Raw genomic sequence first — 27240 nt, 5'->3', positions numbered from 1 at the left:
CAGTCACCATGTTTCTGGTCCACCATGGTGGTCACTGTTCTACCAGTCACCATGTTGCTAGTCCACCATGGTGGTCTCTGTTCTACCACTCACCATGTTCCTGGTCAATATTCTGTTATTCCCTTGGTCTCCTGTTGTTTGGTGATCAGTTGTATATTACAGAAGCCATTAATAAGTTCTCCAAATTTCTTAGTCCCTCAAATCTGGTTCCTGAACATGTGTTCTTCCTCAGCCTCCTCCTCCTCCCTTGTTTTTCCTTTTTTTATCTTAATGTTTGGTAGCCCCTCTGGGAATATCACATGTCTTATTATACCTCAGTTTAGTCTCTGTTAGAGTGACCACATCAAAGTTTGACTCTGCTGCTCTTTCATGAACTGAAACCTGTTAATACTGCATCTACATTCAACTGCCACACTCTGGTTAGCATTGTTTTATGGGCGAGGTGTTTTCTAACTTCATTCCTGGGGTAGTGGACAAGTTCCGTGGAGTGTTGGACAAGTTGTGTAGAGTGTTGGACAAGTTCTGAACTCTATAGCATCTGCTGAACACGTGCACGCGCGTGTGTGTGTGTGTGTGTGTGTGTGTGCGTATTTTAATGTGTACACTATGTTCACAGCCATATCATCACTGTGTGGGACATACCTGGCCAGCTCCACCACCCTGGAAGAACGAACCTTCTCTCTGAGTATGTTGTCTGTGGGCCTGTCCAGTGGCTTTGTTGTGGGACCAAGTGAGTACTACCATGATTATCATCATTATTATCATTATTATTATAATTATTATTCTTATTCTTATTCTTATTATTATTATTATTATTATTATTATTATTATTATTATTATTATTATTATTATTATTATTATTATTATTATTATTATTATTATGTTGCTGATATTATTTATAATGGGTTAACTGCATCGCTATCAAGGCGGTGACTGATAAGGCTTCGGACGATTCTTTATTTGCGATATCGTGGGTACACAGGCAGTGTGTTTACGTTGCCCTGACCCCAGGTGGGGGTCATGCCCACGAGGGAGAGAGGAGTAGGTCTTGTTGACTCTAGGATGCCTGGACACCGAGTGAGGGAGAGGCAGTGTGATGCCGTCTAAAGTGATAAGCCCACCAGGCTTGCCCTCTGGTGGAAGCTGTTAAAAACTAGGCATGTAGGCTTACAGTCTACATTTCGCTCGGCCACCTACAACATGGTTGTCCTCGACTATAATTGGCTATAAAAAAAACTAGGTCTCTCTGTCACAGAAACAGTGCACAGAACACAGAATAAAAACATATATATATATACATGTGGACATGGGAAAAAAAAGTTCCTATAGGGATGGAATTATTATTATTATTATAATCAGAAAAGAAGCGCTAATTATAATAATAATAATAATTCCATCCCTATAGGAAGTTTTTTTTTTTTTTTTTTTCCCATGTCCACATGTTATAGGGATGGAAGAAAAAATAGATGGGGTGTGCTGAAACATTGTGGTCCAAGGCAGTGATTTAGGGGCACCACTGCACGCCTTCCTGCATCTGGACAGATACTGCAACACAGGAGACATCGCTGCAGCTGAGCTGTGACATAACAAGGTACGATCTCCTCTGGAGCGGTGAAGCAGTCATCGTGGTAGTCGCTGCATGGTTCACTTATCCTGGGGCACAACCTGCTGGTACCCTCGAGCGAGGCATCATCAGTACTCGGCAACTAGGCAGGACTTCTAGCAAACGACTCGGGATTTCTCGACTGGTACTGTTTCTGGAGCTGTCACTGCCGATGAGCATTGAGTCGTGGCAGAGGCAACTCAGTGAACACCTGGGAGTCATAACAGCATACACCGTACTGGAGTGAGTGAGCTAGCAGTCAAAGTGACATCACCTATGTGCAGGCTGCTCACTGAATCTCTGACATGAGTTAGACAGTCGCCTGCCGACAGGGCTAATGTGGCTTGACGGTGTCATTCTCTCGACAGTTGGAGTTATAGCAGAGGTTAGTCGAAGCATCCTCAGACTGGTTCTCTACACATAACTGCTCTCTGACAGTAAAGAGGTGAAGTGTAACTAGTCTCGACGGGAATCGTAGCAAGTACGACTCAGCAGGGCATCTACGAGTGGCGAACAATAATTGCTTTCTGTACAAAGGTCTCAGATTCTCATAACTGATGCTGGGGCTGACTAAATGTCAGCTGTCAATGGTCACACTGGGTGACAAGTAACACGAGGTGCTACACAGTGGTGGGCTCAAAACATGCTGTGGTCTACACACACAGCTGGGCACAGACCACTTCATCAGGGACATACATAAAACTTGCACACACCTACTGCTCATGCGGTACATGGCTGTGCAAATGACGCTTTTCTGTGCAAAAATCGACACTAAGCCATTCACGAACATGCGAGAACACTGAGAGGAAATTAACACGTGACATATAGCTGCTCTCAATCTTTTCGACAATACTGAAACAAAATGCTCACTGTGATGTGACTTCATGTGGTGATGTCAGGCATGACGTTGTGAGGTGATGTCATGGGGTGACATTGTGAGGTGACGTCAGGGCAGCATGGTGACGTCATGAGGGATGTCATGGGTGACATTCCGAGGTGATGTCAGGGCAGCACGGTGACATTGTGAAGTCAGGCGTCATCGTGGGTGACATCAGTAGAGTGATGCAGGAAGCATGGTGACATCAGCAGACGTCTCGAGGTGACGTCCTGGAGTGATGTCGTAAGGTGACATCAGGCTTGGGACACCGGGCTGGGTAACCCACGTGGCTTCGTCCACACCCCACGTGGCTTGCTCCACTTGGCTTCGTCCACACTTGGCTTTGTGATCCACGTGACTTCGAGTGACCTCGGGCACTCTAATACACAACTCTGGCAAAGAATTCACACTGAATTCACAGATAAACAGCAGAGGGAGTGAGTAGCGTAGTGGTGGAGTAGTGTGGTGGTAGGCAAGTGTGGTAGTGTGTGGGGAGGTGAGGAATGGCCGCTTCCTCCTCCCTACCCACAAACTCGGAAGATAAATCAGATTCTATCACTATGGACACAAATCACCACAAAACTCGCCCAACTTGCTGAAATAGCTGTGATGAGCTGAACCACAACAGCAGCAACTTACAGGTGACGCTGAACTGACTTGAGAACAGAGTGGGGCACTGTAAAGTTCCAGGTGATGCCACGAACATTTCTCGATGAAAATTCAGCAAATTTCTGCTAGATCCTGCTAGTACGTGTGTCTGGATGCTGAGACTTGCAGACACAACATCAGGATAACTCGTTGAGAGACGGATGCTTCTTGTATAGGGTGATGAAGTGAAGATAACTTCATTACCCTCTCACGTGCTGTGACCACCGCTTCCACCATTTATAATTCAATTCAATTCAATTCAAAGTTTATTCTCTATAAGGATTACAATGCTGAGTTTACAGAATTTGGTTATTTTGTGGTTTACATGTAGTAAAATAATAATTACAGAGGGTGCCACTAGAACACCTAGCATGGCTAGGCATTTTGGGCAGACTTAGATTAATTCTTAAATTTAAAATATTACAAATTATTAGGTAAGTTGGTATTATGGCTAAGTGACTAAATACTAGTTTGTGAGTTTAGCAATGTGAATGCTTTTGTTTTGGCACAATACATAGTTTCAGTATTGGAGTATCACAGGCCAACTTATGACTAGTTAGGATTCATTATTTTAAGATTGAGATTAATATTTCTGTTTATGGTCAAATGGGTGAGTGAGTGTAAGTGTGAACCACCAGGTGGTATTCGTGTAATTAGTTGACAGGGTGTATCAGGGAGATAAGATGTTTTCTAATGGTAGTTTTGAAGGTGATGAATGTGTCTGCAGTTCTAGAGTTTTCAGGTAGGATGTTCCAGATTTTAGGGCCTTTGACATACATTGAATTTTTGTAAAGGTTTAGTCGGACACGGGGAATGTCATAGAGATGTTTGTGTCTGGTGTTAGGCTGTAGGTTCTGTCACAACTATCAAGAAAGCATTTTAGGTCAAGGTTAATATTGGAATTTAAGGTCCTGTAGATGTAGATTGCACAGTAGTAAGTGTGGATGTACTGAACAGGGAGTAAGTTTAGATCTATGAAGAGTTGGGGGGTGTGTTGCCAGGGATGGGATTTAGCGATTATTCTTACTGCGGCTTTTTGTTGGGTTATTATTGGCTTTAGGTGTGTTGCTGCAGTTGATCCCCAAGCACAAATAGCATAGGTGAGTTATGGATAAATAAGTGAGTGGTATAGTGTGAGAAGGGCATTTTGCGGCACGTAGTATCGTATCTTGGAGAGGATCCCAACCATTTTGGATACTTTTTTGGTTATGTGTTGGATATGGGTGCTGAAATTCAGGTTGTTGTCGAGGTATAGGCCTAGGAATTTGCCCTCATTATGTCTGGCAATTAGAGTGTTGTCGATCTTAATGTTAATTTGCGCAACTCGTGCTCTGCTACCAAACATAATATAGTAGGTTTTGTCAGTGTTAAGCGTAAGTTTATTGGGATAATTGCGCCGTTATCAAGGCGGTGACAAATGATAAGGCTTCGGAGGATTCTTTATTTGCTATATCGTGGATACACAGGCAGTGTGTTTACGTTGTCCTGACCCCAGGTGGGGGGACCATACCCACGAGGGAGAGAGGAGTAGGTCTTGTTGACTCTAGGATGCCTGGATGCTGAGTGAGGGAGAGGCAGTGTGACGCCGTCTGAAGTGACAGGCCCACTAGGCTTCCTCTCTGCTGGAAACTATTAAAACCCAGGCATGTAGGCTTACAGTCTATATATTATTATTATTATTATTATTATTATTATTATTATTATTATTATTATTATTATTATTATTATTATTATTATTATTATTATTATTTTTATTATTATTATTATTATTATTATTATTACTGGTAGTAGTAGTACTGGTAAACAGTATACATACCACGAGACATACACCTCTCATTTTTTATACCTCCTCTCACCGTATATACACCTCTAAGTGTATATACCTCCTCTCGGTGTATATACCCCCTATCAGTATATATGCCTCCACTCAGCATATATACCTCCTACCAGTGTGTCTACCTCCTCTCAGTGCATATACCTCCTCTCAGAGTATATACCTACTCTCAGTATATATACCTCCTCTCAGTGCATATACCTCCTCTCATTGTATATACCTCCTACCAGTGTATATACCTCCTACCAGTGTATCTACCTCCTTTCAGTGTATATACCTCCTCTCAGTGAATATACCTCCTCTCAGTGTATATACCTCCTCTCAATTCCAAGACACGTGTGCTAGATGTGTTAAGTGCTGCGGGTCTGGAGTAATTAACAAGTAGTACAGTGTTGGTAACTCTCGAGACGACTGTGGGCCCAGTGAATGACCTTGAAAATCGCACTGCGACCCGCAGGCCACTACACCCATATTGCCTGTGTCTAGCGAGGTGAATATCCCTTCCATGTCCCTTCTCTCTTATGGAATAAAGGCGGTTTCACTGACCCAAAAGTAACAGACTAACTCTTCCATCTCAAGCAGCTGAACTAAAAGTGACCTATGGATGTGAACGAAGTAAATGATGGTGAAGGCGAATTCGTACGTTTTAGAAGTAAGGGAGCTTTGAAAAAAGAAAGAGGATTTCAAAGGAGACTTGCTGCAAGAAACAACGAGAGCAACAACAACCATTGCAGAACGGTTAGGCTTGATTTCCCTGCTAACACTGAGTTTGAGGTCAAGTTTAGATGGTTTTACGAAGCTTCATTAGACAACCCAGAAAAAAACCTTCGGATTCGCTTTCGTCATGACGAGGATAATTACGTTTTTGTTACTAACGACCCAACATTCATAGAAAAACTTCTTACTCATAAATATGCTAACATCCAACTCCAAGCTGCCCCACCAAGATCACCTAAAGTACTTATTGTTATCCACAATGTCAATAAGTACATGGATCCTAAATTCCTGTTGTCAGATCAAGTTGCAAACCCTCGTCGACTTCCAAATGATCTGATATTGGCTGAGTGGATTGGTCAAGGGACTCCACCATCATATATCTACTCTCGTGCAGCGCTTAACAGGAGTTACAAAATAGCTTTGTACAAAGCACCTCACCGTAGATGCTACAAGTGTCAGCGCTGGGGTCACATTGCTTGGAAATGCTCATCTAAGTCACACTGGTGTGCAGTGTGTGCCAAGGCCCATCCTTCTCACCAGTGCTATGATATGATCAAGAAACACCAGACCGTTGCGTTAGAATGTATCAATTGTAAGACTCCAGGAGTCACAGCTGCTCATGCTGACTGCAGAGCGAAAGCTGCCCACATCGCCAGCCGCAGAGCTCCCGCCTCACCCATCACCCCCCATGATGAGGCAATAGGCAAGTAAGTAAGTAAGTAAGTAAGTAAGTTTATTCAGGTATACACAAATACAGTTACATAGAATTATCACACATAGCAGCATATGTTTAGAGAACCTAGGATAACCCAAAAAAGTCAGACAGAGTGACTTATTTCCATTGGGGTCCTTTCACCTTATTATTATAGTATAAAGGTTATAATATTTTCTTATTATTCTACAATGAAGATAACATCTTATTATCATACTAAAAAGACTATCTGCTACACCAAGGTCATTAAGACTTTCTACAATACGAGGGTCATTACAAGGAATAAGGTAAAATTTACACGTATTTTTATTTTTTTTTTTTTATTATCACACCGGCCGATTCCCACCAAGGCAGGGTGGCCCGAAAAAGAAAAACTTTCACCATCATTCACTCCATCACTGTCTTGCCAGAAGGGTGCTTTACACTACAGTTTTTAAACTGCAACATTAACACCCCTCCTTCAGAGTGCAGGCACTGTACTTCCCATCTCCAGGACTCAAGTCCGGCCTGCCGGTTTCCCTGAATCCCTTCATAAATGTTACTTTGCTCACACTCCAACAGCACGTCAAGTATTAAAAACCATTTGTCTCCATTCACTCCTATCAAACACGCTCACGCATGCCTGCTGGAAGTCCAAGCCCCTCGCACACAAAACCTCCTTTACCCCCTCCCTCCAACCCTTCCTAGGCCGACCCCTACCCCGCCTTCCTTCCACTACAGACTGATACACTCTTGAAGTCATTCTGTTTCGCTCCATTCTCTCTACATGTCCGAACCACCTCAACAACCCTTCCTCAGCCCTCTGGACAACAGTTTTGGTAATCCCGCACCTCCTCCTAACTTCCAAACTACGAATTCTCTGCATTATATTCACACCACACATTGCCCTCAGACATGACATCTCCACTGCCTCCAGCCTTCTCCTCGCTGCAACATTCATCACCCACGCTTCACACCCATATAAGAGCGTTGGTAAAACTATACTCTCATACATTCCCCTCTTTGCCTCCAAGGACAAAGTTCTTTGTCTCCACAGACTCCTAAGTGCACCACTCACTCTTTTTCCCTCATCAATTCTATGATTCACCTCATCTTTCATAGACCCATCCGCTGACACGTCCACTCCCAAATATCTGAATACGTTCACCTCCTCCATACTCTCTCCCTCCAATCTGATATTCAATCTTTCATCACCTAATCTTTTTGTTATCCTCATAACCTTACTCTTTCCTGTATTCACCTTTAATTTTCTTCTTTTGCACACCCTACCAAATTCATCCACCAATCTCTGCAACTTCTCTTCAGAATCTCCCAAGAGCACAGTGTCATCGGCAAAGAGCAGCTGTGACAACTCCCACTTTGTGTGTGATTCTTTATCTTTTAACTCCACGCCTCTTGCCAAGACCCTCGCATTTACTTCTCTTACAACCCCATCTATAAATATATTAAACAACCACGGTGACATCACACATCCTTGTCTAAGGCCTACTTTTACTGGGAAAAAATTTCCCTCTTTCCTACATACTCTAACTTGAGCCTCACTATCCTCGTAAAAAGTCTTCACTGCTTTCAGTAACCTACCTCCTACACCATACACTTGCAACATCTGCCACATTGCCCCCCTATCCACCCTGTCATACGCCTTTTCCAAATCCATAAATGCCACAAAGACCTCTTTAGCCTTATCTAAATACTGTTCACTTATATGTTTCACTGTAAACACCTGGTCCACACACCCCCTACCTTTCCTAAAGCCTCCTTGTTCATCTGCTATCCTATTCTCCGTCTTACTCTTAATTCTTTCAATTATAACTCTACCATACACTTTACCAGGTACACTCAACAGACTTATCCCCCTATAATTTTTGCACTCTCTTTTATCCCCTTTGCCTTTATACAAAGGAACTATGCATGCTCTCTGCCAATCCCTAGGTACCTTACCCTCTTCCATACATTTATTAAATAATTGCACCAACCACTCCAAAACTATATCCCCACCTGCTTTTAACATTTCTATCTTTATCCCATCAATCCCGGCTGCCTTACCCCCTTTCATTTTACCTACTGCCTCACGAACTTCCCCCACACTCACAACTGGCTCTTCCTCACTCCTACAAGATGTTATTCCTCCTTGCCCTATACACGAAATCACAGCTTCCCTATCTTCATCAACATTTAACAATTCCTCAAAATATTCCTTCCATCTTCCCAATACCTCTACCTCTCCATTTAATAACTCTCCTCTCCTATTTTTAACTGACAAATCCATTTGTTCTCTAGGCTTTCTTAACTTGTTAATCTCACTCCAAAACTTTTTCTTATTTTCAACAAAATTTGTTGATAACATCTCACCCACTCTCTCATTTGCTCTCTTTTTACATTGCTTCACCACTCTCTTAACTTCTCTCTTTTTCTCCATATACTCTTCCCTCCTTGCATCACTTCTACTTTGTAAAAACTTCTCATATGCTAACTTTTTCTCCCTTACTACTCTCTTTACATCATCATTCCACCAATCGCTCCTCTTCCCTCCTGCACCCACTTTCCTGTAACCACAAACTTCTGCTGAACACTCTAACACTACATTTTTAAACCTACCCCATACCTCTTCGACCCCATTGCCTATGCTCTCATTAGCCCATCTATCCTCCAATAGCTGTTTATATCTTACCCTAACTGCCTCCTCTTTTAGTTTATAAACCTTCACCTCTCTCTTCCCTGATGCTTCTATTCTCCTTGTATCCCATCTACCTTTTACTCTCAGTGTAGCTACAACTAGAAAGTGATCTGATATATCTGTGGCCCCTCTATAAACATAAAAAATAGAAAATCATTCCCCTCCCTTTCTGTAGCTACATTCATCAGACACCTTTTGGCACTCTTCTTGAACTGGTTCACGCTATGACTGGCTTTGACATGTGCGGGTAGTCTGTTCCATTCCTTTATTGCTGTACAATAAAAGGTGTTTGAAGCCTGGCCACTGATTGTGGCTACTACAAAGTTGTGCTCTCTCCCCCTAGTACTATGATTGCTTTGGTTCCCAACCTTGACAAAATTGACAGCAAGATATTCTGGACACTGTTTGTGAGCAATTTTATAAACATGATTTAGCTTCAGTTGTTTTACTCTGTCTTCAACATTCAGCATATCCAACTGCTGTAATTCATCCTGGCCTACATGTTCTCTTGGTCCCAGCCCCAGGATGAATCTTACGATTTTGTTCTGGGTGATTTGCAGTCTATCTTTCAGTTTTTTTATCAAGGCAGAGTACCAAGAAGAGCAAGCGTAATCCATATGGCATTGTATAAGGGCTAGACATAGGGTCCTGCGAGCCTCAGTAGGTAGACACTGTGCTTGTCTATACAGGAACTTCAGTTTGGCATTCGCTTTCTTTACTACACTGTTCCCTATCAATTCTCCTGACATGCATTGGTCAAAGGGGATTCCCAAATATTTTACTGATGAAACCAAAGTGATGGGCTCCCCATTACATTGAACATTAAAATTATTTACCCTTCTCAGTTTATGTTTCGTGCCAAAGAGAATGGCTTCAGTTTTCCCTAGGTGTAATGATAGTTTGTTGTCTACTAACCATTTGCTGCAGGACTCCAGTTCCAGTGTTAAAACATTAGCAATATCTTGTGGGTCTTTACCTGACACTAACAGAGCACTGTCATCTGCATACAGTAGGAGTTTGCACTTGACACTGATAGGCATATCATTGACATAACATAAGAATAATAAGGGACCCAGAATACTACCTTGGGGAACTCCACATGTTATCGGCAGGGGTTCTGATTCCGTTTTGTTGATTTTGACTATTTGTCTCCTGTTGCTAAGGTAGGACTTAAACCAGTCTACAGAACCTATACCGATAGCTTGAAGTTTATTACATAATATATTGTGGTTGACAGTATCGAAGGCCTTTTGCAGGTCTAAGGTTACCATGCCTATGAGGTTCCCCTTTGACATTTCAGTTCTCAGGTAATCCATCAGATTAATAAGGGAGGTGTCGGTTGAGTAGGATCTTCTAAAGCCCGATTGATAGCTATGGAGAATGTTGTTGTCATTAAGGTACTTAACTACTTGAGAATACACCGCCCTCTCTAGAATTTTAGATATTATACTGAGTATACTAACAGGCCTATAGTTGCTTACATCAGACCTACTATTTTTCTTGAAGATAGGAGTGACTCTGGCCTCCTTGAACCCCTCCGGTACTGTATTAGTGGTGATTGATAGATTTATTATGTGAGCAATAGGGATTGACAGTTCAGAAGCACCATCTTTTAGGAACTTAGACGGGATGTTATCAGGGCCTATGCTCTTAGTTGGGTTTAACCTGCTTAGTTCTTTTTGAATAAAGTCATGAGATACACTTACTAGTTGACAACTGTTTGGGGTTACCCCTTTATTGGTATAGTATGTTTGAAACTTATCAGAGTCTGTGTTAAAGGTATTTGATGCAGCTGGTAGTTTACTTACTTGTGTTGATGCAACAGATGTGTAGTAGGAATTAAAGCAATTTGCCACCTTAGATGTTTCATGGCATACCTCATTATCGATAGTGAGTACTATGTTAGACCTATCTGCCAGATACTTCATGTCTGAATACTGACCCATGCCTGAACTCAGACAATATGGTTGAGCGAGTCACTCTGGGAGTACATCAACAGAGCACGATCACGTCTGCTATCAACACTAGTAATGCTGCTGGTGTTGACACCATCTGTCTGGCTGAGTCAGCTGTCAGTCAGCCACCTGACTCAGCTGATCGGGACTTCATACTTCCTGATGACGCTAGTCTTGCTGGGGTGGTACACAACATGCAGCTGCGCATAACAGTACTGGAGAAGCAACAATGGTGTTTGAAACAACAACTTGAGCACCACGAGGAAAAACTTACAGAGGTTGCAAATGAGTACATCAACCCACAGATTGTCAGCCATTATGAAAATGAGTGTGGTGATGATGAACAAACTGATGATTGCAGTGGTGTTAATAATCACAAAAACGATGAATCTGATAGTGGTGTTTACAATCACAGTGAAGATGATAAGGGCAGTGAAGGCCATCATGATAGTCAACCTGATAAGTGTAATGTATTGATAGATACTGAGTGTGGAGATGACCCGGTTGTTGATAATGGTGTATGTATCACTGGCCATAATGATGAGGGAAGTGATACATGTGATGATAGTGATGAGTGTAATAAAAGCGGAGAGTTGAGTGCGAGGGATAGTGTCACCTTCCATACATTCACAGACAAAGAGCGCAGTGACCTCTGTGTACAAAGACTCCCAAGAGGTCTCACTAATGGAAGTGCACTTAGGAGACTCATGGATAAGGATAATACTGATGATATTGATATTGATTATGTCTGTTTGTTATTTAGTAAGTTTTTTCATTTTGCTGAGAAATTGAATACTATCCCTGGACTTTTATAATGGAACCAAACTCGTATAAACTATCCATTTTAAGTTGGAATATTGCGTCACTTAGAAAAAGATTTTCTGACCTGCATCATAAAGTAACCACTGAATCCATTGATGTTGTGTGTCTACAAGAGTGCAGAGTCTCTGAAAAATCCCAACCCCCTAAATTGCCATCGTTTGTTGCATATAACCTCAAATCTACTAACTCTTGTGTTCTATATATTAAAAAATCACTTCCCCATCAACTTCTTGCACATAAGAAAACAGAGAGGCTACAATATCACGGTGTTAGGATTTATATAGGGAACTCTGCTCTCAACATATTTAACTTGTACGCTCCTGCTGATAAGTTTAATTACTTGGAGCTCCCAACTTGTGCTCAGTCTGAACCTACTCTCATTATTGGTGATTATAATGCAAGACACAAAAGCATTGGAAACTCTCAGTTTGGTAATCGTAATGGCAATCAACTGTTGTCACTCTTAAACAGTCATGATAATGTGCAAATTGTAGGTGACCTTGAACCCACACATATCTATGGAGGTGTCCTTGATCTGTGTCTTGGCTTCAACATTACTTCTGCCAGCTGTGAGTCTTCCATTGTAACAGATATAGCGTCTGATCATTTCCCAAGGCTAACCTCTCTAGATATTGGTAATACTATTCTCCCTGGTGGGATATTCAAACGGAAACGTCTTAATGTTTCCCCTGATCAACATAATGACTTTGTTGCACATGTGACTGACTGGTATAATTCCTATGAGTGTACCTCTGTCGAGACTTTTAACAATGACCTTGTGAGCAGTATTCAGAACTTCTTAGAGCCACCTCTGAAACCTCCTACTACTCTAAATCCAAATGACTTCCATAATAATCATAAGTCTTATAAAAATCATACCTATTACAATGATTCTAAACTTCGAACATTGAAACGTACTGCTCGCAGACTAGGCCTAGCCTATAGAAACCATCGCACCCCTGAAATGCTGAGCCTCTTCCAAACTGCCCTTGCTGCTGCCTGAGAGCATATGACAGAGCTGCGGCAATCAGACTGGGAACAATTTGTCAATGGTCTCAATGCTCACACCCCACTTAGCCGGGAATGGAGGGACATAAATAGAATTAAGGGTAACAGAACTGGGCAGATCGCGCACCCTCATCCCTTGCATAGGGCGAATGAGTTAGTCAGTGCTTGGGCTGCTACATCTAGCTATGACAATCTTCCCAGTACCACACAGGCGAAATTAATGGACAAATATGATGCAAGGGAGAGACTTGTTTGCTTTATGCTCAGCAAGGCAGATGACTGCAACATTCCTTTCACTAATTATGAACTTGATGCAGCACTAACTAAGGGCAACTCCACGTCGCCTGGTGAGGATGGTATTACTTACAACATACTCAGATTGCTGTGTCGAGTACCAGGTAATCCTTTACTTGAATTATATAACATGAGTTATGTCACTGGGGAGCTCCCTAAATCATGGACCAATAGCCTCATTATTCCCATTCCAAAGCCCAATCAACAAAACTCATTTCGCCCAATATCCCTTACTAGCTGCTTGTGTAAAACATTTGAAAGGATGATTCTTAATCGTCTTATGCACAGAATTAAGGAATTCTTGTCACCCCGGTTGCATGGCTTCATGCATGGAAGGAGTGTGCATCATTGCATTACCACCTTTCTCACTCTGCACACTGACAGCTCATACACTACGTTCCTTGACCTTAAATCCGCTTTTGATGTAGCCAACAGACATGTAATCATTAGTGAACTTGCCAGAATGGATGTTGGAGGATGGCTTCTCCGCTGGATTAAAGGTTACCTGTCCAACAGAAAGTCGTCTGTGTTGTTCCAGGGACATAGAAGTGTAACTAAAGATTTTGAATTAGGAACCCCACAGGGAGGTGTGCTTAGTCCCACCCTTTTCAACATTTTGATTAATGCCTTACTTAATGCCATGCCTAGCCAGCCCCATCATTATATGGTTAGTTTTGCTGATGACATAATGATTCACACTACCGGATTCTCCAACACCCAAAACATTCTTAATCATGTCTTAGCCTCGTGTCAGGACCTGGGGTTAATAATCTCAGGGGATAAAACAAAGATACTCAACAGGCGTCCTCCTCGGCAGAGAGGCACAGTTCGTCAGATCCAGTTGCATGATGGGTCTCTTCTAGAATATGTAAGCAGATACAGGTATCTAGGCTTTGAGGTTCCTCTACTTGGACCTGTTGTAACGAGACTTTGTCGCCAATACAAAGAAAGGCTGAGAGCACTTAGAGTTGTGGCAGGTTTTCATCCCAGGTATGGTGCTAATGTTAAAATTGTGAAAATGATGTATCTTGCTTATATTAGATCATTGGTTGATTATGCAGCGCCACTACTTGCACTCGTGTCTGACTGGAAGCTTGGAGGGCTGGAAAAACTGCAAAACGAAGCAATGAGGATCATCCTAGGATGCCCTCGTACTGCCAAAATTTTAAATATGTGGAAAGAACTTAATATTCCAAGCATTAGAGATCGTGTTACTGAAAGAAATATCCTTATTGGGGTCAATATGCTTAGGCTAGCCCATTCAAACCCCTGCACAGAAGCCCTCCAAACTTTCCTCAGCACTGGTGAACATCCTTCCAGATGGATCGAAAAAACTGGAACTGACCTCCGCATGAACCAGCTACATGATCTATATCAAGTTGGACAACAGAGACATTTCCCTGCTCCATGGGATATTACCCCATTCCAAACTACCATTCCTCCATTTCCCCCCAAAACTCTTCTTAAATCACAACCAAAGCTTCGTCTTGAAGCCAAACATGATGCCTTAAGCTGTATTCATAACTTAGTCACACAGAACAATCTTTCACAAATTATTTACGTCGATGGTTCTGTTCACCAGTCCACTGGTGCAGCTGGTAGTGCTGCTGTTGTCACACAGAGTGATGGCTCTCATAAAGAAATTGGAGCACGCATCAATAACTGGGCCTCTACCCTTCAAACAGAACTGTTTGCCATACTCCTTGCACTCAAATGTGTCCATGTATCTAAGGTTGACACTTTAATTGTAACTGATTCTCTGTCATCCATAAATGCTCTCAACTCATTAAGTATAAATTGTGGCATGCTTGTGTCAGAAGCCAGACATAGATATGGTAAGATTGTGGACAGTGGAGTCAGAGTGCACATGCTGTGGATTCCATCTCACATTGGTCTTCAGATGCATGATAGAACTGATAAATTGGCTAAGCTGTATGCTTTCAAAGAGGGGGTAGATTACAATCTTGGGTTGTCATTTAGCAGTTTGAGAACAATAATACGAAAAGAACTTCAAATGAACTTTATTGACTTAAGACTTAGGGAGATTGACACAAGTCAGTCCATCTATCATCATTCCATCATGCAGGAGGAGCCACATGTCTATGGTGCATCCAACAAGATAAGCAGACTCTTGGATGTCACTACTGCCCGGCTCCGGCTGGGTTACAAGTATCTTTGGCAGGTTAAATCACCACCACCAGATGTAGACCAAACGAAATGTAAACTTTGCCAGATGGACTATTGTCACACCTTGCGTCATTATGTACTGGAGTGTGATCAAATTAATGAATTTAGAAACAACTCACTCAGAAGTGTTCAAGAAATGGCTAAGTATTTTATCCACAGTGGTATATTGCAGACCATTCTGGAGAAATACCCTGACTTTGCTAGCTGTAAATAAAGCAATTACCACATGTGTGCATGTGTGTGTGTGTGTGTGTGTGTGTGTGTGTGTGTGTGTGTGTGTGTGTGTGTGTGTGTGTGTGTGTGTGTGTGTGTGTGTGTGTGGGTGTGTGTGAGGGTGTGTGTGTGTGTGTGTGTGTGTGTGTGTGTGTGTGTGTGTGTGTGTGTGTGTGTGTGTGTGTGTGTGTGTGTGTGTGTGTGTGTGTGTGTGTGGTGTGTGTGACTCAACAATCAATATTTGCACCAATAACTCATTACAGTTGTGACCGGGTGTGGAAGTGTGAATTGCTCATTACTCTATAATTTGTTCATGATTGTAGCCAAAGTATAAACGTAAGTAACCATTCTACAGAATTCATTACCTTTGTAACTTGTGAGCTCATTACCTTTGTACCTAGTTCAGCTATCAAAACTTTGGGGGCCCAGTCCCTGGACCGATTACATACCTCTGTAATCTGTAAATACCTTTGTAACTTGTCATGATTGTGACCAGACTTACCTGGAGTTCATTAATTTTGTAAATTGTGAGTTCATTACCTCTGTAACTTGCTCAGCTATCAAAACTTTGGAGTCCAGTTCCTTGAACCCAATTATGTACCTCTGTAATCTTTTGACTACCGCCCACAGGATGGGTATGTGGTGACTACCGCCCACAGGATGGGTATGGGGTGCATAATAAACATATTAAACTAACTAACTCAATGTATATACCTCATATCAGTGTATATACCTCCTATCAGTGTATATGCCTCCACTCAGTGTATATACCTCCTATCAGTGTATATACCTCCTACCAGTGTATATACCTCCTATCAGTGTATGTACCTCCTACCAGTGTATATACCTCCTACCAGTGTATATACATCCTACCAGTGTATATACCTCCTACCAGTGTATATACCTCCTATCAGTGTATATACCTCCTACCAGTGTATATACCTCCTACCAGTGTATATACCTCCTATCAGTGTATATACCTCCTATCAGTGTATATACCTCCTCTCAGTGTATATACTTCCTACCAGTGTATATACCTCCTACCAGTGTATATACCTCCTACCAGTGTATATACCTTTTCTCAGTGTATATACCTCCTCTCAGCGTATATACCTCCTACCAGTGTATATACCTCCTCTCAGTGTATATACCTCCTACCAGTGTATATAGCTCTTCTCAATGTATATACCTCCTACCAGTGTATATACCTCCTACCAGTGTATATACCTCCTCTCAGTGTATATACCTCCTACCAGTGTATATACCTCCTCTCAGTGTATATACCTCCTACCAGTGTATATACCTCCTCTCAGTGTATATACCTCCTATCAGTGTATATACTTCCTCTCAGTGTATATACCTCCTACCAGTGTACATACCTCCTCTCAGTGTATATACCTCCTACCAGTGTATATACCTTCTACCAGTGTATATACCTCCTCTCAGTTTATATACCTCCTACCAGTGTATATACCTCCTACCAGTGTATATACCTCCTACCAGTGTATATACCTCCTACCAGTGTATATACCTCCTACCAGTGTATATACCTCCCCGATTAGCCAATTTTTGTTACTGTCATAAGATAACATTGTTCTTTTTAAACATTGTTCCAGTTATCACAGCATTGTTCCAGTTATCACAACATTGTTCCAGTTATCACAACATTGTTCCAGTTATCACAACATTGTTCCAGTTATCACAACATTGTTCCAGTTATCACAACATTGTTCCAGTTATCACAACATTGTTCCAGTTATCACAACATTGTTCCAGTTATCACAACATTGTTCCAGTTATTACCACATTGTTCCAGTTCTTACTACATTGTTCCAATTATCCAAACATTGTTCCAGTTATCACAACATTGTTCCAGTTATCACAACATTGTTCCAGTTATCACAGCATTGTTCCAGTTATCACAACATTGTTCCAGTTATCACAACATTGTTCCATTTATGACAACATTGTTCCAGTTCTGCAGGTTGTGATGACTTTGACCATCCCGGATAACTTGGACACTGGTGTCGAATGGTTCCAGTGGAACAAGTACACTGCTCCAGCCTGGATCAGTGCTGTCCTGGCAGTGATCAACCTGGTTATCCTGCTGCCTTGTGTGTTCCAAGTGAGTGGTAGTAGTTGTGGTAGTTGTTGTGGTAGTTGTTGTGGTAGTTGTTGTGGTAGTTGTTGTGGTAGTTGTTGTGGTAGTTGTTGTGGTAGTTGTTGTGGTAGTTGTTGTGGTAGTTGTTGTGGTAGTTGTTGTGGTAGTTGTTGTGGTAGTTGTTGTGGTAGTTGTTATGGTAGCTGTTGTGGTAGTTCTTATGGTAGTTGTTGTGGTACCTGTTGTGATAGTCATTGTGGTAGTTGTTGTGGTAATAGTTGTGGTAGTTGTTGTGGTAGTTGTTGTGGTAGTTATTGTGGTAGTTGTTGTGGTAGTTGTTGTGGTAGTTGTTGTGGTAGTTGTTGTCGTAGTTGTTGTCGAAGTTGTTGTGGTAGATATTGTGGTAGTTGTTGTGGTAGTTGGTGTGGTAGTTGTTGTGGTAGTAGTTCTGGTAGTTGTCGTCGTAGTTGTTGTGGTAGTTGTTGTGGTAGTTGTTGTCGTAGTTGTTGTGGTAGTTATTGTGGTAGTTGTTGTGGTAGTTTTTGTGGTAGTTGTTGTCGTAGTTGTCGTAGTTGTTGTGGTAGTTGTTGTGGTAGTTATTGTGGTAGTTGTTGTGGTAGTTGTTGTGGTAGTAGTTGTGGTAGTTGTTGTGGTAGTTGTTATGGTAGCTGTTGTGGTAGTTGTTGTGGTACCTGTTGTGGTACCTGTTGTGGTACCTGTTGTGATAGTCGTTGTGGTAGTTGTTGTGGTAGTAGTTGTGGTAGTTGTTGTGGTAGTTGTTGTGGTAGTTATTTTGGCAGTTGTTGTGGTAGTTGTTGTGGTAGTTGTTGTCGTAGTTGTTGAGGTATTTGTTGTGGTAGTTGTTGTGGTAGTAGTTGTGGTAGTTGTTGTCGTAGTTGTTGTGGTAGTTGGTGTGGTAGTAGTTGTGGTAGTTGTTGTCGTAGTTGTTGTGGTAGTTGTTGTGGTAGTTGTGGTAGTTATTGTGGTAGTTGTGGTGGTAGTTGTTGTGTTAGTTATTGTAGTAGTTGTTGAGGTATTTGGTGTGGTAGTTGTTGTGGTAGTAGTTGTGGTAGTTGTTGTCGTAGTTGTTGTGGTAGTTGGTGTGGTAGTTGTTGTGGTAGTTGTTGTGGTAGTTGTTGTGGTAGTTGTTATGGTAGTTGTTATGGTAGCTGTTGTGGTAGTTGTTGTGGTAGTTGTTGTGGTACCTGTTGTGATAGTTGCTGTGGTAATTGTTGTGGTAGTAGTTGTGGTAGTTGTTGTGGTAGTAGTTGTGGTAGTTGTTGTGGTAGTTGTTGTGGTAGTTGTTGTGGTAGTAGTAGTGGTAGTTGTTGTGGTAGTTGTTATGGTAGCTGTTGTGGTAGTTGTTATGGTAGTTGTTGTGGTACCTGTTGTGATAGTCGTTGTGGTAGTTGTTGTGGTAGTAGTTGTGGTAGTTGTTGTGGTAGTTGTTGTGGTAGTTATTTTGGCAGTTGTTGTGGTAGTTGTTGTCGTAGTTGTTGAGGTATTTGTTGTGGTAGTTGTTGTGGTAGTAGTTGTGGTAGTTGTTGTCGTAGTTGTTGTGGTAGTTGGTGTGGTAGTAGTTGTGGTAGTTGTTGTCGTAGTTGTTGTCGTAGTTGTTGTGGTAGTTGTGGTAGTTATTGTGGTAGTTGTGGTGGTAGTTGTTGTGTTAGCTATTGTGGTAGTTGTTGAGGTATTTGGTGTGGTAGTTGTTGTGGTAGTAGTTGTGGTAGTTGTTGTCGTAGTTGTTGTGGTAGTTGGTGTGGTAGTTGTTGTGGTAGTTGTTGTGGTAGTTGTTGTGGTAGTTGTTGTGGTAGTTGTTGTGGTAGTTGTTGTGGTAGTTGTTGTGGTAGTTGTTGTGGTAGTTGTTGTGGTAGTTGTTGTGGTAGTTGTTGTGGTAGTTGTTGTGGTAGTTGTTGTGGTAGTTGTTGTTGTAGTAGTTGTGGTAGTAGTTGTGGTAGTTGTGGTAGTTGTTATGGTAGCTGTTTTGGTAGTTGTTGTGGTAGTTGTTGTGGTTCCTGTTGTGATAGTCGTTGTGGTAGTTGTTGTGGTAGTAGTTGTGGTAGTTGTTGTGGTAGTTGTTGTGGTAGTTGTTGTGGTAGTAGTTGTGGTAGTTGTTGTGGTAGCTGTTGTGGGAGTTGTTGTGGTATTAGTTGTGGTAGTTGTTTTGGTAGTTGTTGTGGTAGTAGTTGTGGTAGTTATTGTGGTAGCTGTTGTGGTAGCTGTTGTGGTAGTTGTCGTGGCAGTTGTTGTGATAGTTGCTGTGGCAGTTATTGGGGTAGTTATGGTAGTTGTTGTGGTAGTTGTGATAGTTGTTGTGTTGTTGAGGTAGTTGTGGTAATTGTCGTGGTAGTTGTTGTGGTAGTTGTTGTGGTAGTTGTTGTGGTAGTTGCTGTGGTAGTGGTTGTGGTAGTAGTTGTGGTAGTTGTTGTGGTAGATGTTGTGGTAGTTGCTGTGGTAGTTGTTGTGGTAGTAGTTGTGGTAGAGGTTGTTGTAGTTGTGGTAGTTGTTGTGGCAGTTGTTGTGGTAGTTGTTGTGGTAGTAGTAGTGGTAGTTGTTGTGGTAGTAGTTGTGGTTGTTGTTGTGGTAGTTGTTGTCGTAGTTGTCGTAGTTGTTGTGGTAGTAGTTGTGGTAGTTGTTGTGGTAGTAGTTGTGGTTGTTGTTGTGGTAGTTTTTGTGGTAGTTGTTATGGTAGTTGTTGTGGTAGTAGTTGTGGTAGTTGTTGTGGTAGATGACAGCATTGATGGCTGAGTCAGTTAATAGCGTCTCAGAATTTTACTGAGCCTCTCGAGACGTGTTAAAGCATTTAGGGTTCGATTCCCGGTCAGTTGCATTATTATTAGTTGCTTAAAACCACAGTAAACAGGTTATATCACAATTTGCAGAACAACCACTTTGAGAAAACAGTGACTTTCGTGACTTTTCACATTATCAGGGAACTGTAAAAATAAAATATAAACAGAAGGTATATAAGGGCAAGACTGAATATTAAAATGCTATAAAATACCGACAGGTTGTTAGATAAGACACATATACAATAGTTAGGTATCTTTAATTTGAAACGTTTCGCCTACACAGTAGTTTTCTTCAGTCGAGTTCAGAAAAGTTGGTAGAAGCTTTGTCTTCAAAGGTGATGGACTGATTACATCGTCTTCACATCTCTACTGCTTCTACCAAATTTTCTGTACTCGACTGAAGAAACCTACTGTGTAGGCGAAACATTTCGAAATAAAGATACCTAATTGTTACATATGTGTCTTACCTAACAAGACTACACCTCACAGTCACATCACAACACTCGACTCTGTGAAACACAACTGATGCTCTACCCAAGCATTAAGATTTTTTACTTGTCTAATGTATCTTAATTTTTTTCCAAATTTTATTAATTAAAAATTAATCCAATTTGTATAAGCCAAAAGCAATATTCATATTATTTTCAAAACTACTTTTTTATGAAACATGATTCCATTATATTCGTGTCGACCATCGACTTGATACAACTTTCTCAATCTTTTGAAAATCAATTGGATGCTTAAAAAATCACTCACATGAATTAACAGAGCATTAGAATCTTGTCCAAGACTTTTACCAGTTTGTCCCTAATAAACTTTATCACATATTTTACAAGGAATCTTGAAGACAACCGTCGGCACGGGATTTTTTTATTTAAAGTTTTGTTTTTTTTTACTGTATACAAATCACGTTTTCCATAAAATTTGTCCCAGATATCGATGAATGGAATTGCAAGTTCCTTGCAGTACCTGTATAGCCAGCAATTTACACCAATTGCCCTAGACATCCATTCATTGCCCACTCCCCTTCTAGGCAAGATGCTACATATGACTGGGACCTGATTACATCTATGGCTGACTTGTATTTATCCAGCAGCTCTCGTCTCCTGCCCTTCCAGATATCATTTCCACCAGCACGGTCCATATATCTTACCTGTGAGTTACCCAGAACCAGAATGTTCTTACCTTGATTAGCAAGGGAGTTAGTGGTACCTTTAACCTCGCTAACCACTGAAATACACTCATCCTGGAGAACAGAGAATCGATTTCCTACCTTCAGATCTTCTCTGTTAAGCTTCCTTATCTTGATACTTCTACCTTTAGTAGAGACAACATTCCACTTGAAGCAGCTGCCACTCTTCAACTGACTGTTGGTAACCTTTTTCTCCACACCGATTCCACCCTTCTCACACTCACTCTTGAACCCATCTTGGAGAATTTTCTGCCTCCTATTTTCCTCTTAGAGAAGTAGAACCTCCTTCTTCAATACTTTAACCTGAGATTCCAAACACTACAACAAGCCATGGTGCTCTATAACGCTCCACACTAATCCCCCAAACAGCTGGGACAGGATGACCTTTCGTGACCAATGACCTCAGTGTACTAAAAATCATATACACTGCTGCCATCTACTCAGATCAAGGGTAAGTTCCTGAACTTTAAAACACATACGTTGCTGCCATCTATACAGACCAAGGCTAAGTTAAAAATCACATACACTGCTGCTGTCTACTCAGATCAAGGCTAAGTTCCTGAACTTTAATTAAAACCCTTTGTTGAGCAAGCCTCAAAAAATTGCGAATTTTTAAATGTATTTCCCATGAGTGGATAGAGTTTCTCAATGTAAAGCAAATGAGCCCATAGAAATGAAAATGTAAAAGTTTGTTTTCGATCAATTGCCAATATGTGAGGACCGACAAAAGTACGTCTTGCCTACCAAAGGGTGAACATTTTTAAATGTTGCAAAGTTGCAATTGTTAATAAAACACCAAATAACCATTTTTTTATCTTATTATACAAAAAGACAATATCAAAAACATAAATTGAACTTGTTTTCAAACATTTTGTAAGTATTAAAAAAATACAAAATGAACCAAGTAGCATTATGGACACATTGCAAAGGAATATAACTTTCAATTCCCACATTCCTGAGTTTCCTGAGAAAGAACAATCATTCTAGATCACTAATTTGTACAATTTCTATCCTTCTTGATGCATATATTTACTTTGCATATGACACAGGAAAATGAGGATGTGATATGACATTTGTGTTTGCTGCATAACTTGCATCTAAGTAGCTTGCCTGGCACTGGCCAGTGACAATTTTGGCTTTTTGGATGGTCTATCTTCCTCCTCCTCATCACTTGACACCTCTGCATCCTGTGGCAAGTACTCATCACTACTGTCAAGCAATTCCAGGTCATCTGGCTCTGGATCAGAGTCACTTTCCTCCAAAACGAAGAGATATTTGGACTTGTCTTTGGAGGACTCACCATAAAACAATTTCTCATTGATCTGGAAGGACAATAAAAACGTTCTGTACACACCCAGACCACTACAGAATTCATATATGCATTATATTTTTTTTTTTTTACAAATATTTATTTACTGAAATTTAAAATGGGGCCTAAATGGGCAAGAATGATATTTATCATTCTTTTTTGTTGCACTTTTTTTCATTTGCATGTTGCACTCATATGCTTCACACAGACTTTATATATATATCAAAATATGCCTAAACTATTCATTTACGCACTAGAAACATAAATGAATACTTACCGACATTGAGGAGGGTAAAATCCAAGGGTATATGAGTGTCACTCGATCAAAAAAAGTCTCTCGGCAACTCCAAGCTAGAGGTTTTTACATTTTGGTCTCTCAACCAATGGGAAGCAAGCAGATGCCATCACTACTTAGCTGGGGTGACTCAGGGAAGGCTTGTGATTCATCAGAAATAGAGACGGGAACCTAGATGAGCAGTAGGTGTAGGAGGAATGCGTCAAGTATCATGCTTTCAAGAATGACAACTGTCGTTCTTGCTCAACAAAGAGTATTAAATCACATACACTACTGCCATCTACTGCCATCAAGGCTAAGTTGCTGTCATCTGACTAGTTTAACTATGTAAGTCTTCTTTCTTTTGTAAATTCGCTTTAATTTTATGTAAAATATTCTTCCAATGCTCTGATCTGCAGGAGCACAACATCTCCAAGTATGAGAGAGACTTCATGACCTCGTCTTATGGGCCCGAGAACCAGGTGAAGCTGCCTAGTCCTGATTACCAACCTATCGCTGGTATCCTCTATGGCCGATTTGCTATCACCTTCATCGCCGTGGTAATGGACGCCATACTCATCCCTCTGGTGATGGACCAGTATGCCTGGTCAGAGAACAGGGCCATGGTCGAGGTGGGTATTGCTGTGAGTGTTGCTGGAGTGTTGGGCATCATTATGTACTTTTTAAGTGGTGTATTATCCAGGAAGTTCGACGAGAGGTTGCTCGCCTTGCTTCTAGGATTGATGCCTATGATGGTGGGTTTCTTCCTCTTCATCCCATGGGGTCATGGCGTCATCCCCATGCAGCATTGTGACCAGGTTAATGTGACAGATGCTGTTCAGTCCACCACCCAGACACTGCAGATGCAGCAGCTGAGTCAGTACCAAGCGGGAATGTTAGCTGACGATGCCGATGCTGACGAACACTGTTCAGACGGCTGTCCTCCCATCCAGGAATGGTGCTACAACACTCCCCAGTTACCGGGAATTCAGCTTATTATCGCCTTCATCATTGTCATAGTGGGTTTCCCGGTAGCACAGGGCATTCTACTGGGTATATTCTCTAAAATCCTTGGCCCCAGGCCCCAGGGACTCTGGATGGGTGCTATAGGAAGCGCTGCCAGCTTCTCCCGTATAATCGGCCCTATCATTGTCACCTACATATACGAGGAGTTTGGCACCAGGTGGTGCTTCGGGATACTCTCCTTGATTAACGCAGTGGCACTTGTTGAACTGGCACTTCTATATCGTCGTTTAATTCCAATGCAGTTGCCAAATAGGGAAATTAATGCTTATGATGGACCAGCATCTCCGGAACACTCCAGCTAGTGTTGGGTGTGTGTGCATATATATATATATATATATATATATATATATATATATATATATATATATATATATATATATATATATATATATATATATATATATATATATATATATATATATATATATATATATATATATATATATATAAGTAGTACTGAAGGCGGCTGAGCGCCGTATGGGGCTAAGCGGTCTCTGCGGCTGTACGGTCTCCTTTCCTGAGCGCTGTATTCCTGAGCGGTCTCCTTCCGTGCCTGCGCGCCCGCCCGCCGCACCCTCGCGCCCGCCCGCGCCTTCTGCAGCGTCGTCCGGATTTCCCCCATTCCCCGATTTTTTTTCCGTTTTTTTTCGAATTTTTTTTGAATTTCATTTTCTTAGGGTCTCCATCTCCTCAGATCAAGTTTTTCTCGATATCGAAGACTCCACTTCCTCGGATCAAAATTTTTGGATTCCCCCCTATGGGGTTTCGAATTTTCTTGTATTCTCCTCGGATCAAGTTTTTCTCGATATCAACAATACAAAGATTTCCCCCACCACCCACTTCCAACCCCCATCCCAAAATTTCTGCTCCAACTCCTTGGATCAAGTTTTTCTCGATATCAAAGACTCCATCTCCTTGGATCAAGTTTTTGGATTCCCCCCTAAGGGGGTAAGCATTCAAAATGGACTCCCACTTTCACCCCAAAAATTTCTGCTCCAACTCCTTGGATCAAGTTTTTCTCGATATCAAAGACTCCACTTCCTTGGATCAAGTTTTTTGGATTCCCCCCTCTGGGGGTAAGCATTCAAAATGGACTCTCACTTTCATCCCAAATTCCTGCTCCATCTCCTCGGATCACCACCCTCTAAACCATGTATTTCTCCTCCACTTTGGATTTCCTACTATGGGGGTTCGAATTTCTTATGATCTCCTAGGATCAAGTTTTTTGGGTTCCCCCCTCTGGGGGTAAGCATTCAAAATGGACTCCCACTGGATTCCCCCCCCCTGGGGGTAAGCATTCAAAATGGTCTCCCCCCTATGGGGTTTCGAATTTTCTTGTATTCTCCAATTCCTCAGATCAAGTTTTTCTCGATATCAATAATATCAAGTCTCCGCTTCCTCAAATCAAGTTTTTTGGATTCCCCCCTCTGGGGGTAAGCATTCAAAATGGACTCCCACTTGCATCCCAAATTCCCTGCTCCAATTCCTCGGATCAAATTTTTCTCGAAATCAATAATACCAAGACTCCATCTCCTTGGATCAAGCTTTTCTCGATAATACAAAGACTCCATCTCCTCGGATCAAGTTTTTGGATTCCGCCCTCTGGGGGGTAAGCATTCAAATGAACTCCCCCTATGGGGCATGGTACTTTCTCTTACTATAGGTCTAAACAAGTATGACGTCACCCCACCTGTGTTTACTCGGCGGTCAGTGACGTCACGTGATGACCTCACACACACAGGCTGAATCTTGTCGAGCAGACAATAACTTAAAATGCAGGATAACACTATTTATTATACAACCAATGCATTTCATATACATCCAACAAAAAAATTCGTTGAAAAAAAGGTACAATTCATTGACTAAAATCAACATATTTTTCTCTTGAAGAAATTCTGTGCATTTTGTTCTGGATCTTCTTCGTCGTCACCATCTCAGTATTACACATTTCATATACAACATAGGGAAAGCATTTTCACTCTTAACCCAGGATAACCCAAATAATTCCACATTTTTTCGTTATTACCCACAACAATTCACAATTTCTTTACAAAAGATTCGCTCTCCTCAAGTCTAGATAATTTTCTCGTTTTAACTATTTCATCAGAAAAAGTCCGGCGAATCTTAACTGACCGATCTCAGATAACATCTCAGGTCACTCCCCCACGAAGTAACCTTCTCTCCTTACCTCTTCTCCCCACCCTCCCAAACCCTCACACTCCCACCAACATCTCACAATTTTCACTCATAACCCACAATTTTTCTCGTTTTAACTATTTCATCAGAAAAAGTCACCACAACACTTACAACTTATAACCACTTTTCGATAAATTCACTAGACACAATTTTATATATTACGAAGTTAATACACACACACACACACACACACACACACACACACACACACACACACACACACACACACACACACACACACACACACACACACACACACACACACACACACACACACACACCTCACTTTACTTTGAACACCTTCAAAAACACTCTCATAAATCACTGAATACTCACAAAAAAATACCTTTGAACATTTCCAAACAACACTGAAACACTTCCAAAATATCATTTTGAATACTCCCAAATAAGATTTGACATCTCTAATTTATCTACACTTATATTATTTCATTAAATTACAACTCATCCCCCAAACTCCTCCCTCAGTCTCCAGATTTTTACAACAGTATCACAAAAACTAACTCAAACACTTTACTTTGAACATCACCAAAAACACAGTCTATTACCTTTGAATACTCCAAAAACATCATTCGAACACAGCCAAATCACCACTGAATACTCCCAGAACACCTTCATAAGTACTCTTGCACATCATTTGAACACCTTCAAAAACACCTTTGAATAGCCTCAAAACACCATTTGAGTACTCCCAAATACACCACTGAATACTACTAAAACACCACTGAATACACTCAAAACACCACCAAAATCACCATAAACTAAGATCAACATAACAGACTAAC

At 41.3% G+C, this 27240-nt stretch overlaps 1 protein-coding gene across 5 annotated transcripts in view; it reads left to right on the top strand.

Annotated features, from left to right (window-relative positions):
- The window catches only part of LOC128697054 (major facilitator superfamily domain-containing protein 8), a 67460-nt gene extending 42861 nt beyond the window's left edge, over positions 1-24599 (top strand). For 4 of the 5 annotated variants that reach the window (XM_070095310.1, XM_070095313.1, XM_070095311.1 and 1 more), the window contains 3 exons: positions 617-730; positions 17524-17672; positions 23635-24599. In XM_070095310.1, coding sequence (XP_069951411.1) covers positions 617-730; positions 17524-17672; positions 23635-24543 — 1172 coding nt within the window. In that variant the 3' untranslated portion in view covers positions 24544-24599. Of the gene's footprint in view, positions 1-616; positions 731-11026; positions 13328-17523; positions 17673-23634 lie in introns of those variants that run through there. The other variant, XM_070095314.1, reaches the window with a different exon arrangement.
- Positions 24600-27240: the final 2641 nt, after the last annotated feature.

This window comes from Cherax quadricarinatus, chromosome 49, assembly GCF_038502225.1.
Source record: "Cherax quadricarinatus isolate ZL_2023a chromosome 49, ASM3850222v1, whole genome shotgun sequence".
In the NCBI taxonomy this organism is placed as follows: domain Eukaryota; kingdom Metazoa; phylum Arthropoda; class Malacostraca; order Decapoda; family Parastacidae; genus Cherax; species Cherax quadricarinatus.
This window is presented reverse-complemented; position numbering and strand designations above follow the sequence as displayed.